Source organism: Daphnia pulex, chromosome 7, assembly GCF_021134715.1.
Source record: "Daphnia pulex isolate KAP4 chromosome 7, ASM2113471v1".
NCBI lineage: Eukaryota > Metazoa > Arthropoda > Branchiopoda > Diplostraca > Daphniidae > Daphnia > Daphnia pulex.
The window spans coordinates 9,217,807-9,232,059 of record NC_060023.1 but is presented as its reverse complement, the minus strand read 5'-3'; the positions used below and the strand labels follow the sequence as shown (position 1 = coordinate 9,232,059).

Here is a 14,253-nt window from a genome sequence, read left to right as displayed (position 1 = left end):
TTTTTTACGACCAAGTCACGTCGGTTCATAATTCACGGCTCTCACTTGGCGGCAAGCAAATAAGCGCAGCCCAACCAGCGTGATGATAGCGAACCATTTTTGTTTGAGGTTGCTTTATAGTAGTGCTCCCATATTCTTCTTTTTAGGATGTTTGATGTTCCTCGACTGTGTTATATACACATTTGATGCTACCACTACCTGGCGGCGCGCGGGTTATATTATATTATTCACAGTCAGGTATAGACTGGGCTATACTCGGGATCGACGTCAAACAGGGCAGATGGTATGGCCCTATTGAGGCTAGTTGAATGGCCGGTCGAGAACACTGAGAGAGAGAGAGAGAGTCTTAGTCCATAAAGAGAGCAGTCGTTTTGACTCTTGACGCGCGAGCGGGCACTTTAAATCTATTGAATTCAAAAATGGAAATGCTTTTTTTTTTTCTTTTTTAAAGCTTCCCTTTTTATTGTATTTAGACATTGAAGCCATTTTGTTTTCTCGGCTGTTTAGGCTCGAGGTTACAAACAACCCAAAAAAAAAAGAAATAGATTTACGAGGGTTGTAACACCTGCTGATTGATCTGCCGCCACATGTCCAGGTGGTCGACTCAGCGTGTATAGTAAAAAAAAAAAAGTAGATTGCTCGCAGTACTCTGTTGCAGTCCGCTTCTATTGTCTTTATTCTCAACCAAATCGAATTTTTCCTTGGTAATATCTAAATTCGTAGAACTGCTCGACCTACAATGTAATTGAAGCTGGCTGGAGCCTTGAGGTGTTTTATAACAGATCGAAAATCTCTTCCTGCTGCTGCTGTGTATCAATCGCCGCTCACCATTTAAAAGGCCCGCAGCATTATCTAGGAGAAAAAAAAGAGCTTTAGCCCATCATAATCATAATAACGGAGCGATAGAATATGTATAGTAAGGGGAGGATTGCTGTTGACTGGGGCTCGTGCGACCGTTATAACCATATCACCAAGGGCCCAGGGTATATGTACATCAACGGTTCCCTTTTTTTCATCCCCCTGGCCGAGGACAATCGACACAGCAGCAGCAGCCCTACGATATTGGCACACCTGCCCTTTTCTTCATAGGCCTACCGTGTGTACATACAAGAGTCCATCTGGTTTTCCGATGATATATAGAGACGTAAAGGGACGACAACCACCGGCCCATCATCAGATCATCAGCACCCCAATGTCTGTTGTGTGTGTGGACATGGAGGGCCAGCAGAATATACGTGCCACACACTCGTTTGTTCAAACCATCTTTTGTAAAAGAGGGGGGGAACTAAAAAATTTGTGAAATCATCTGCTCCTCTTTTTGTGGCGCGAGAAATTCCAGGAGAATTCGGAAAAAAAAATATCCAGGAAAGGTTTTTATTTTCCGTGAGAGCTTGTAACATACAAGATTTTCAAGGAAAAGGTTATTTAAGGAAAAAGAACGGGACCGCTTTGGTTTGTTATAAGAGATGTTTTTTTTTTATGATGAATTGAGCCCGTGATTGGGTCCCATTGTTACTCTGACGTCATCTACGGATTTCTTGGTCGTTTTTAGTCCCTTCATCTTTTTCTTCTCAGACGGCCTTTAGGGAAGCCGCTTATGACTCGTTATTTTTCATCTTCCACAGTATTATATTTACCTGTCTAAAAAAAAGTCTCGCAGGTGAAAGCCGGCGTGACGATCTTATCGATCTTCTTCTTCCCCCCTCCAACGAATAAAACAAAAATCGAACAAAAATATGAATTGTTTTCTCTCTTGTTGTTGCAGGAACATTTCTGATATCGATCAAGTCGGGACGGGACGGGCGGAGTGGTTCGTGCATGTGTTCTTATTATATTGAATATATGGAAAGTAGAGAATAATCCAGGTGAGCGCCGACAGAGAGAAAGGTGGGCCATATTGGATAGCAGCATTTGGCATTCAGCACAGTTTTTTATTTTTTCAACGGGGCTCGGTCGACACAAAGGCTTAGGTGGTACTTGCTGTTCTTTTTTACCTATGACGCAATTACGTGAATCGTAAAAAAAAAGAACAGATAAAACGAGGTCGCCTTTCACCTCTATTGAAATTGCACGCGTCTTTGACAGATTGGAACAAACGAAATTCAATAGAAAAAAACCTTTTGGTCGATGGATTGCCAATTGTATGTACACCTTCAGAGACCAGTCCCGGAGCAGCAAGTTTTTCTTTTATCTGATAAAACCTGGACAAGAAAAGAAAGAAATAAAATGTATAAACGTGTTGATAATCAAACAACATAGTCTTGATTGTCTACTGAACTTTTGCTGCTGCTGTTATATGTACCAATGAATTTTCTGGGCGCGGTATTGTGTGTATCAACTACTATCAGCTTTGAGGGTTTTCGAGTTGTTCTCTTGTGTGTATGTGGAAATAATATCCTGTGTCCCGGAGACCGTTGACCTACAGCGGAGAAACACGTCGTGACACGTGCACCCGCCCTCGTAACAAGAAGAGAGAGAGAAAGAAACAAGATTTTATTTTTTTTTCAAACTTGCCACATGTTTCTTTTTATGTTTTTTGAAAGTCCGACTTGTTGTTTATTAGATTAAAAACGTTTCAGTCGTGAAGAAGAAGAAGAAGCGACCTCCAACATTTTTATTTCGTTTCCAGACGAGAGAATCCCATTTTGAAAATCAAAAGAGGATTTCAAGCTAGACAACGCGGTGACATTTGATGTAAATAACAATATAACCTTGGCAACTTGTACTATTCTAGCCAACTATCGTTTCGAAATTATTATCATCGTCATTTGTTAAAATCATGTGTGTGACAGTTTCTAAATCGTTCGAATTTCAGAAGACCCTGGCTGGCTGAAGTTTTAATCCGTCGCTTAATTACCCCACATTCAATCGAAATTAATTGTTTGATGTTATAAGAAGAGAGAGGAGGGGGCGAAAGGTCCTTGACGTAAGCAACTTTAAAAGCAACTAGAAGTTTCCCGTTGAGTACACTCACGTCGACGATATTTTACCAACAGACTACTTTTCCGCGACATCATTACAGGATTATCATTCTTTTCATAAACAATCGACAGTTAAATTATTTCCAATGTAAACCCAATTGAAATACATAATCATTAATCAATTAAAGTTGATGTCTTTCATTTTTTCCAGTCGGTTGTGCATCGATTGGTACGTAGGACGAAATTAGGAAGACTCGGTTGTAGTTTTTGATAGTACGCCTCCGGGTTCAGTTGGGAGGTGGGGAAAAGCCCAACGCAAGCGCCCTCTCCGGCTAGTTGAGTGTAACGCAAGTCGCGCATCTGTTGTTGTGTGTTTGTTGTGCGTTAGTGTTTTCTGTGTCTCGGGAAAAAAAAAAGTAAAAAGAAATAAAAAAAGAGACAAAACGTACCCGTGGATAAGAGACAGAGAGACAAAAAAGACACAACTGTCATTACCCCTCCCCTGTTTGTGTTAATAAGGAATTTTGCTCGCCTCGCCTCTTCTTCGACGTCATATTCGTGGTCGGATTTTATTGTAACAATCATTCGCCTCACAACATTTCTCAAAACTGGATTCCAAAATGGAGCTGTCGAATGTTGGAGACAGGGTGTTCGCCGCCGAACGCATTCTTAAAAAAAGAAGTCGAAGGGCAAGTCTAGTTTTTGGCTCATAATTTTCCTTTCAAATGTTGAGACTGTCAGCGATGCTGGTTCACTCTGGCATGGCTGTCACAGTTGTGTGCAGGCTTGTTTATTTTGCTTTCATTTCGATTATAGGGACACCCCGAGTACCTGGTAAAGTGGAAAGGCTGGAGTAATAAGTGAGTCTTACAGTTTTGACATGATTGATTAATCTGACATTATACTAATCACACGATTGTTTGCAGACACAACACATGGGAACCTGAAGAAAACATACTTGATGGGCGTCTACTGGAAGCCTTTGAGAGGTATGTTTTGATTCTCCAACGTATCTGCATGTGATTTTGGGTGATGTCACTCTGGTTATGCAACTTTGTGGCGCATACCAGTTTTCAAAATGCTCGACAACATCAGAGAGTTGACATAAATGGCATTGTGTCCTTGTCAAATGTCACATGTGAGAGCAGGAAGTGCAAGTGACAGGTTCCCAAAGTGAATGTATCATTAACAGCAATCCAATCATTTCAACTTTTTTGTTTCTTTTTTATCTTTCAAGACGGGAAAGAGAAGCTGCCACCTTCAAAAGAGGGCCAAAGAAAAAGACTGATCAACTACAGCAGCAATCGAGCAGTGGTGGGAGGTCGACACGTGATAGGAGGCTGAGTACATCGTCGTCATCAGAAGGCGATTCAGACGACGGTGAATCCGGCTCGAGCAGCAGTTCTAGCAGCAGCAGTAGTAGCGACGAAGAAACTGAAAAGGAACCCGTTACTACTACTGCTCCTCCTGCTGCAGCTCCACCACCACCACCACCTATCACAGCTAAAGAACCTGAGAAAAAAGTGATAGAAAAACCGTTGTCATCTCCTCCGAGTTGTCGAGCGGCAGCCACAGCTGCTGGTCCTAAAATCGCTTCGGCATTCAGAGCTGACCGGTCCATCAGTGCGTCGCAAACCTCGTCGAACGACTCGAAAAACAACAAATCTGATTTGGCCAAAGAGAAGAAGAAGGACAAGGAGAAGGAAAAAGAGAAAGAAAAGGATAAGGATAAAGAGAAGGACTCTGCTGGCACTAAGCGAAAAGCTGAGGTCCTTAGTGACAACGGCCGAGTCGGTGTCACCATCTCCACCACGTCACTGGACCGGTCGAGAAGTCCGCGAAGCCCCAGTGGACACAACGGCAGCAGTCCGCTGTCTCCTACAGCCAAAGTTCCTCGATTGGCACCCACTACACCTACACGTCCATCTCCGCCTACAGATCCAGCAGCAGCAGCAACAACCACCACCACGCTGACTGCCGTCGTAGGAAACCCCACTGCAATTACCAAAGAGCCTCACGTCACACTGTCCATTTCGTTGTCACCCAATGGAGAAGCAGTGGCTCGCCCAGGATTAGACTGGCGGGAGAGATCGAATCAACAACAACACAACAACTCATCTCCACAACAACCCACGCCACAGCGGTCACTGTCGCAAGATGAACAATCGGCTAAAATAGCTCTCTTGTCATTGCAACGTGGCGCTAATAAATATTCGCCCAGTTCGCCAGCCAGTAGATCCAGTTCTCCTACCAGACCGGCACCGGTTCTTTCACCTGCTCTGCCGGGCGAATCTGCACATCCGCCCAGTAGCAGTGGAAGTCTCAATTCCTCCAAACGGTCTGAACAGAACAACACGGGTGGAAGTTTATCGGATCAGGAGAATGTCAATCTGAACGGACACGGACCAAACGGTCGCAAATTGACTTCAGCTCCTTCTTCGACCGATCACCTCCTGACACCCAGTTTGGACTATTGGCATCGCAAGAATCCTTTGGTCGACCAGATCTTCATCACGGACGTCACGGTCAACATGATGACCGTCACCATTCGTGAATGCAAAACAGTGTCGGGGTTTTTCCGTCATCGGCCAAACGGCGCTGCCAGTAGCAGTGCAGAAAATGGCAACACCACCGACTCTGCAGAGGCTGACGGTAAATAAAAAGAAATTTACAATCTCTCCTTATTTTGAATCGCGAGTTGTGTGTTACGACGTAACTGAAAAGAAAATTGTGAGATTCCAATATTGATTTACAAATTAATTTTTTTTCTTTTGCGATTTAGTATGTTTTTCTCCTAATTATGGTTATTGAAAATATCCGTTGAGTTACTAAAGAAAATGAAGGAAGCAAACAATGACTGTTGAATCATGAATCCCCCCACCCAAATTTTCTTTTGCAAACCGTGTTGTTCCGGTATACTTGTAGATTTTTTCCATATTTTTTTTATAAATTAATTTTGTAAAATTGCATTGACCAACAACAAGGCAAACAAAAAGGAAATTTTAATTAATTTTTTTTTTTCGAACAAATTGCCAAAATCGGGGCATTGATTTGGATATGAGCGCGTAAATTTGTATGTGTACATTTATATACATATAGTCTATATTTTTCTTTTTGTATCAACCTCTCATGAAATTGATCCCAACTGGAGGATTTTTGTTCTTCTTTCCTGTGCGCTTGACCTTAAAATATCCCGCTGTTTTTTCTTTCCCACCTCCGTTTTTGTGTCTTGTGTTTGAAGGCTGTGTTACATTTTAAATTAATTTTTTTTTCTCACTTTTTGTCCTTTTTCCCTCCACCAAAAATTGGATCTTATGTTTAGTTTTTTCCTCCTCTTACCCAGCTATATAAATTTCTCACAATGAAATATTTTTTCTTCTTCTCGAGGAGGGTGAATAAAGTCAAATTTGTACAAAGGCAGAAACAAAATGTGTCTTTTTTCGCTCTCTTAAGCATTTTCTTACGTATGTGTCTATCTCTTGGCTATTGTGAAATAACCACGATTCCTTGTGATTGGGTCTGCAAAGAAACACTGGAAGAATAATAAAAAAAGGGCAGGAATATTATTACAAAATAAGGAAGCATTTTTTATTATTTTTATGTTCTCATGATTACGTTTATATGATAAGGGGGAACAACATTTTTTGATCAACTTGTAAACGTCAAAGAGCACCCCCCATTTTAATTTTTGTTTTCCCCAAAAAATATTTTGTTCCAGCATCGAAAGAAAAACGTGTACAGCAGCAGGTATGAAAGGTTAGGATGCAGCTCCGGGGTTTGTCACTTTTATTTGATTGACAAACGCATTGGACCGTAAATCAACTACACCCGGATCGAATCAACTTTACCCCCTAATAAAACCCAAATATTTCTATAAATTTTGTATTTTTTTAGTCTACAATTTTTTTCTGTTTCTTTCCTTGTTACAGTTTCAACACGCCTATTAAAACGGAGAGTCAGGCGATCTAATTATTAGATATGTTCCAGTCAATTCCGACCACCTTTGTTTCCAGGGAAATGGAGATGGATAAGAAGCCCCAGAAAGGGAGGGGGTCAGATGGGGGGCTCGAAAAGGGCCGTTTAAAATGTAGGTGAGTTTCTTTTCCAGGGGGGAAGAGGAGCCCTAGCTTACCATCTGTCTTCTTCTTTTGTTTGCCTATTCCTAGGACACATCTTTATGCGTCTCTACAGTTATAAAATAAGAAGGAAAAAAAATTTAGATTCTTCTACTTGATTATTAACAAACAAGTACACACACCCAAAACTTCCGGCGAGATCTTGTTCTCATTTGAATTTTCCATCAGACATCCGTTTCTCGTGTCTTTAGAAAAGATCTGGGAGGTGCTGAATCGGGGGCACGCGCCCAGTTCAGAAATCCGAGATGGAAGAAAGAAAAAAAAAATGTTTTGCGGCAGCAGCTGTGAATATTGGTAGGACTTGTGTGTGTGTGTGTAGACACAGTCAACACACAAAGATCCCCTGTGCAGTTGGCATAATAGGGAGAAAAAGCTTCCAGTGAGAGAGAGGGGGTTCCTGCTGGGGTGCTACCATCCTTTTCTTATAGTAACCTTCTTCTTCCTCGTCTGTATAATCATGTACACACAAGATGGGGGTCACAAAAGTGACACAAAGAGAACGACCCTTTTTTCTTCTTCTTCTACATCTCCCAGATATATATATAACATAAATTTCCCCTTCACCGTTTTCTTCTTGATTGTTATATTGGCACCGTGTCGCCATTTTAGCCCTGCCCGAATTATAGCTGATCTATCTAACCAAAAAACCAGATGGCTGTTTCACGTTTGTTTTCTCGCCGTGTGTGTCATTCCCCTCCTTTCAAAGCGTTGTTACAGCCAGCCATCTGCTCCCTCCGTTTCATTGATCTTGCAAGATTGAAATAATTTAAGCGAAAAGCAGTTTTTGTGTGTGTGCTCGCCTAGGCTCTGACGTCACATCCCCTTAAATAATAGAAGAATAAAAAAAAAAGGGAAGGCGGTGTCTCGTCGTCGTCGACAAGATTAGAACGTACACACATAAACCCTGAAAAACAGAAATCGAACTAAACAATATATATAAACACACACACAGCAACAATAAGGCGAAAATAGAAAGCGCTGGCTGGCTGGCTCTCAACGTTATATACCTACAATTAGCATTAAAGACATAAGAGAGTGGAGAGCGTTGCAGAAAAGAGCCCAAGGAAAAGTCTCCCAACAGTATTATTTTTTTTTTCTGTCTGTCTGTCTCTTTTCTTTTTCTTTCTATGCTGGCAAAAAAATAAAATGGTGGACAAAGAAACTATAAAGCAAAGAGGGGCAAAATGCCAGCAACCATACCTGATGGGTTTTTGCGCGCTCGACGGCGCTAGTGTGTCATAATAACACGTAGGCTCTATCTACAACGCAAGTATGCCGGCACACTTTCACCTCATTAATTCATCAGTTCTTTTTTTTTTTTGGTTGCCATCAGCTCACGATACGACCTGCACTTTCGGCCATCACCAACAACAACTTCTTCTTTTTTCTCTTTTCTTGGCAACGGTGAAGACGACACATTTCCTAAAGGAGGGCCCGTTACTTTCACAGTTGTCAACTTTGCCATCGTGTTTTTGTTGGTACCTACCCTGATGGCCAACTTCCTGTCCTTACGGTCGAATGACAAACGAAAACATTTTCAGCATTTGATGGACTGTATTTCATAAATTCTAACTGGATAATTCCGTTCGCAGGCGAAAATCGACGGAGCGTGCTCCAAGTGCCCGTACGTGAGATTTTGCTGGGCTGAAAAGAGAAAAAGATGAGGAAATGAGATCGAAATCGTGACTATACTTGAGTCGAAATGAAACGGGATTCCCAATACATTACCGAGTTCGTACAAGAAACGATTGAGGGTTTCTTGGTTGCGCTCCGTACAGGCGACAATGGCAGAGGGTAGCAACTTATTGTCTCGCCGATGAAGCAATTTGGATAGAGTACCCACAAGGGCGGGAATCAACTCGACGTCAAAAACAACATCTGGAAACGGACACGCAAAACGTCAATTACAAATCGTTTTAATCATTAGAATCGGAAGTTTTTTCAAATAGTCACCCGAGGCTAAGACCAAATCAGCTTGTAAACTACTTTCGCTTTTTGTGTGAAACTCCATCCAATCCAACGGCTGGATGTCGATGGGTGGACTGCTGTTTTCGATTAGCTGATTGTTTTCAAGATTGTAGCGAAGTGTCTCCATCACTTTGGGGTGAAAATCAGTCATGGTTATGTATCCAGGTTTACATGTTTTGTAACACGTAAGACCGACAAGTCCCGCCCCGGAGCCAAGTTCAACGACCGTCATTCCGGTAATTCTCTGGCGGTTGGCAATGCACCATTCGGCCAAATGGAATGCCGCCTGAATAAAATAAAAAAAGGAAAAAAAGAAAACAGTACGTGAAGACGCTGTTATCATAAAACCAAATGTACGAATTTTATTACCTGCCATGTGCAAAGCCCTGTTGTCCCATCTGAAATTATGCTGATGTTTTCTCTCAGGCTGATACTCGTAGTTTCATCAATCATAAACGACCTATGCCCAGCTTCTACAGTAGACAGGTTTTTGCAGATAAGATTGGTGTACTTTTCCAAAATGTTACTGTGAATTTCACAGTGAAATCTCTCCACCTATTTAACATAAGATAATTTAGATGTAATACAATAGAGGAATATAAAATTTTTGTCATACCATATTAATCAAACATTTCAGGAAGCTGTGAATATAAACATCTGGCAGCGGGTATTTCAAGTTAAGTGGGTGATGCACTGTAGCGTTGAGGATATTTTCTTGGCAGTGGAACATTTCATCTTCATTTCCATTGACTCGACCTAACTCGGAGCTCTGATTCAAAGTCTCCTCGATAAACTGGTTAAGGACTAATGGTTATTTGATATTCGGCAAAGTATCGTTATAGAGCTGAAGCAATGACATAAGAAGCCGCAAGCCAACCACATGTGGATTTCACAATACCTTCCAATCTAGCTTTGACACTGGAATTCTAGCTAAGAAACTCTTGGTAAATTGGTCAAACATTTCTGCAAAAATAAAATTCCTGGAACTGGGTAGAACGTAGATGTAACTGCTGCTAAAACTTAAATGTCAGTATTTGACATTTGATGAGTTTCTTTTTTCTTTTTTTTTTCGAAAGGAATTTTTTTTTCAAAATGCCGTCTGCTTTTTCAAACGACGACATCTACCGCTCAAAAATGAACACAGTGCACGATATTTTCGTGTCCTTTTGCACTATTCTATTAACGCGGACGCAGTTCGTTGAGAACCTTCCGGGTTCATTGCCCAAAAAATGTACCACAGTTTCCATCCAAGTCGTCTCACCTTCAAATTGCATTAGAGGGTATACTATAAAGCTATTTTTATTTTTAAATGGTTTAAGTCTTTAAATAGCCGACGCTATACGCCAATAAAATGCTTGATCAGACAACCGATCGATCTACGAGTAATTTTATGAACATCAGAACATTCGTTTGCCGTCAATAATCAATAACACTGTTCATTATTAAAAAAGACAAAATTTTATCTTTTCCAATTCAACTGATGCATGTGTCAATTAATCTTCCATTAATCTTAATATACTTTGTATTGATCGATATTACTTTTGATGACATTAACGGATTGTACAATACCGAAAACATAGCAAAAGCGGCCAAACATTATAGTCTAACCGCAATGGCCATCCGAGTAGGTTTGTCCTTAGATGAGCCACAAGTTCAGCAAACTAAATGCTGGGCTTGGAGTATTTTTCCGTTGATCATTTGGACCAGAATTCTAGGTGTAAACTTATCGGATATTTCGAATTCATCCGCCAAACGTCATCATTGGCTGATTATTGCTTATGGCGGTTTTTGCCTCTTGTGTCATTTGGCTGGCCAGATTGATATTTTGTATTACTTGCAAGGTAAACTGAAGATAGGTTCTCTCGAACAAAGTGGAGGATTAAATTTTGAAACATCAACCGCTACCTGGAATTCTATTATCGATTTTATCAATTACGCCGTTCATGGAATTGGAACTCATGTGTTAATGCTGACTGTCATCCGGAAGCGATGGATCAATTTAATGGAAACCTTTCGTCGCTCAGAGGATATGTTCTCTGATGAAAGATACATTCGAATTCGAAAAGTAGCTACCTACGGAGTTGCTTATGTGATTTTGTTGGTATGTATTTTTTTTATTGATGGATGAGAAATTGTTCCGTGCCGCATTTGTTTGCTTTAAGACGATTTTACTGCCCAATATTGTAACCCAGATTTTAGGACTTATCTCTGTTTCCTTGGGACACCACCTGGCTGCGGGGACTACAAGTGGACATCGCATTTTCATAAGCTGCATGTCCACCATTTCAATCATTTATCCTTTGACAGCTTTGGTTGTATTCGCTATCCACTGCTATGTGTCGTCTCTCCTATTCGAGTCAGTCCAGTCTGAAATTCACCGTAATGAAATTCAGCTAATGAACGGTCGAGATCAGGATGTCCGTTTTTTAATGCTTACCTTCAAACAGCGACACATTCTGGCTTGTAAAACAGCTGACAGCATCAACCATTGTTTCGGATGGATTCTCCTGCTATCAATAACTTTTTTCTATTTGGCCGTTATTAACTCGAGCTTTTATTTGTTTGGACTGGACAACATTATTTCCATGCCAGACGTAGCTTTTACTACTTTTACTGTCATTCATCTAATTTTCGTGTGCTTCACGGCGGATCGCGTCCAGATAAAGGTAGAAACGCATTTGAATTTATATGGTGAGTTCAAGGTGGATTCTTTTATTGCTTTTCTAAAGGCCGAAGACGCCATCAAAGAACTCTTCCGTCTTCAGTCCTATGAAACGTTGAACGGATCTCAAATGCAGCTGGTTTGTATAATTGTTGTCATACCTGATTACAATAAGATTAGTAATTATCGTGCTAATTTTCAGATGAATTCTCTGATTTCGGAGATGTCACTAACAGTTCCAAAAATCAGCGCTAACGGTTGCTTTAATGTCAGTAAGAAGCTTTTGCCCCAGGTCGTCGTATCCAATTAGTTTACAATTTTTCACGTTTTAAACTAAATATTTGTTTGCAGGTGATTGGGACATCGCTGACTTATTTCTTTATTCTCTTCCAATTTGAAGCGTCAGAAAAGAATGTGACCCTGACTGAAAATTAAGCCAAACACGCCTGATAATTTAAATTGAACCAGAAAACTTTGTGTATAGTTCTGGAGAAATAGCATAAGCCGGTTAAGTGATTTCTAAAAGAACCCGGTGACATTTGAACAAGAACTTCTGTTATTATATTTGTTAACTTGACACAAGCAAACACTCACACGGCATGGTACTTGGAGTACGCGGAGTAATTTGATGGGAACATAATAAACTGATCCATTCAATTACTCAACAGTTGGAAAAGAATTCAATTTTTTAAAAGTGAAAACAACAAAAGACCGCAAAGGACATGGCAGTGACCCTTTATATAACATCGCATGATGATGAGCTACATATCGCTTTTGTTAGTCCAACCGTTATGTCTACCCGCACAAGTTCATTTTCAGAAGAGACGTCCGAACAACAAATTATTGGCTGGGCATGGAGTATTCGTCCTTTAATCATTTGGGCACGTATTCTAGGCGTGGATCTCTCAGATGTTTCACCATCATCAGATCCACATCAACGGCTGACAGTTGCCTACGGAATCTTTTGTTTTCTGCTGCACATATCCGGTGAAATCAACAGCATATACTACTTGTATAGCACACAGACTGTACACGTCTCGCTCGAACAATCGTACGGGCTGCTATTTGTCACGACAACTGCTACCTGGAACTGGACTATTGATTTCATCAATTACGTCGCCCACGGAATCGGAGTTCACGTCATATTGGTGACTGTTGTACAGGCACAGTGGAAGGATCTAATGAAGATTTTCCAGCGATTGCAAGAGGAATTTCCCGATGCAAATTATATTCAAATACGCAGATTGTCTTTGTTTGGCGTAGCTTACGTCATTTTAATGGTAAGGAGGTTTCATCGAAAAAGATTTTTGTGACTCATCTCAATTGCGAATATTCCATTTGAAATAGATTTCCGGACTTGTTGCTGCCTCAGTAACGGACTACCACTTGGCTGCAGGATCTTCATCTATTCACAGCATCTTTATCACTATTACTTCGACCTTATCAATCATTTATCCTTTGACAACTATAGTTCTATTTGCTGTCCACTGCTACGCATCGTCTGTTGCATACGCATTAATCCGCACAAAAATCAAGCGCTGTGCAATTCAGCTAAGGAACGGTCGAGGTCGCGACGTCAGGATTTTATTGCTTACTTTGAAAAATAGATTCATATTGGCCTCTGACACTGTCGATGGAATCAACCACACTTTTGGCTGGATGCTGCTCCTGTCTACGACCTTTTTCTTCATGGCTATCATTAATGCAAGCTACGTCGTTTTCTCCCTGGATAAGCAGATAACTGCAGGGGATTTGGTGTTTTTATTATTTGCCCTAGTTCACTTGACTCTCGTCTGTTTCGCCGCAGATCACATTACCAATAACGTACTACATGCAAAGACATTATCAAATTTAAATAAGACATCTTAGAATTAAATCAAATTGTTGCGCTATTTGTCAGGCAGAAGAAATGATCGGAGATCTGTTGAGGTACAAATGTGATAAAATCTCGAATAAGGAATATCAAATAGAGGTAAGTTAGCAATTAGCTTCCAGATGTGGCGGTGTTCCGCTTTCGGTTCAAATATATGTGAAAGGATATTAACTACTTTTAGTTTTTGATAGATGGAATATCTAATATCGGACATGTTGCATGAAATCCCGCAAATCAGCGCCAACGGTTGCTTCAACGTCAATAAGAGACTAATCCCGCAGGCAATGAATATTTTATCGTTCAATGACACTTCTAAAAAAGTGCGTTTTCATTTAACAGGTGATTGGAACAACGGCAACTTATTTCTTTATTCTTTGCCAGTTCGAAGAATCCGAAAAGAAAGCGAGTCCTGTTCAATCATTTTGACAGGAGGTCGTGATTATTCTTACGCGAGTTTCAACAATAGTTGTCAGGCAGTAGTTAGCCCGTCCTATTCTGTACGAAAAAAATGTTAAATAAAGGCAAATGAAACTTTTGATCAAACTGTCAAATAAAATGAACGCGTCCTTATTACGCACGTGAGCTTCGCTTATTGTAATAACTATAACAGCTATATGATAATTAAAAAAAGTTATCGACATAATCTAATTACTTTTTCATTCCTACTGATGAACCGATGACAGCTGTGGAAGT

At 40.6% G+C, this 14,253-nt stretch overlaps 3 protein-coding genes and 1 long non-coding RNA gene across 5 annotated transcripts; 2 read left to right on the top strand and 2 right to left on the bottom strand.

The window, feature by feature from the left end:
* Positions 1-645: 645 nt before the first annotated feature.
* Positions 646-2,777, bottom strand: LOC124198032. The gene is made up of 2 exons (XR_006876416.1): positions 2,118-2,777; positions 646-1,994 (listed from the first exon to the last, which is right to left on the bottom strand). It is a non-coding gene; the product is annotated as an uncharacterized LOC124198032 (long non-coding RNA).
* Positions 2,778-3,198: 421 nt separating this feature from the next.
* LOC124198029 (chromobox protein homolog 8-like) lies at positions 3,199-6,341 on the top strand. Its single transcript, XM_046593658.1, has 4 exons — positions 3,199-3,610; positions 3,738-3,781; positions 3,848-3,910; positions 4,159-6,341. The coding sequence occupies exons 1-4, from the start codon at positions 3,542-3,544 to the stop codon at positions 5,579-5,581; spliced, it is 1,599 nt and encodes a 532-aa protein (XP_046449614.1). The 5' UTR covers positions 3,199-3,541; the 3' UTR covers positions 5,582-6,341.
* Positions 6,342-7,975: 1,634 nt separating this feature from the next.
* Positions 7,976-10,117, bottom strand: LOC124198031 (protein-lysine N-methyltransferase EEF2KMT-like). Its single transcript, XM_046593663.1, has 7 exons — positions 9,924-10,117; positions 9,642-9,818; positions 9,395-9,580; positions 9,011-9,311; positions 8,786-8,935; positions 8,544-8,701; positions 7,976-8,479 (listed from the first exon to the last, which is right to left on the bottom strand). The coding sequence occupies exons 1-6, from the start codon at positions 9,984-9,986 to the stop codon at positions 8,595-8,597; spliced, it is 984 nt and encodes a 327-aa protein (XP_046449619.1). The 5' UTR covers positions 9,987-10,117; the 3' UTR covers positions 7,976-8,479; positions 8,544-8,594.
* Positions 10,118-10,198: 81 nt separating this feature from the next.
* On the top strand, positions 10,199-14,086 carry LOC124198030. Of its 2 annotated transcripts, XM_046593661.1 has the most exons (8): positions 10,199-11,126; positions 11,218-11,691; positions 11,755-11,826; positions 11,890-11,979; positions 12,039-12,967; positions 13,035-13,511; positions 13,588-13,659; positions 13,752-14,086. In XM_046593661.1, exons 5-8 carry the CDS (start codon positions 12,410-12,412, stop codon positions 14,073-14,075), a joined length of 1,431 nt encoding a protein of 476 aa, XP_046449617.1. In that variant the 5' UTR covers positions 10,199-11,126; positions 11,218-11,691; positions 11,755-11,826; positions 11,890-11,979; positions 12,039-12,409; the 3' UTR covers positions 14,076-14,086. The 2 variants fall into 2 exon arrangements, with proteins under 2 accessions (XP_046449617.1, XP_046449618.1); XM_046593662.1 differs by lacking the exons at positions 13,588-13,659; positions 13,752-14,086 and having other exon boundaries at positions 13,035-13,558.
* Positions 14,087-14,253: the final 167 nt, after the last annotated feature.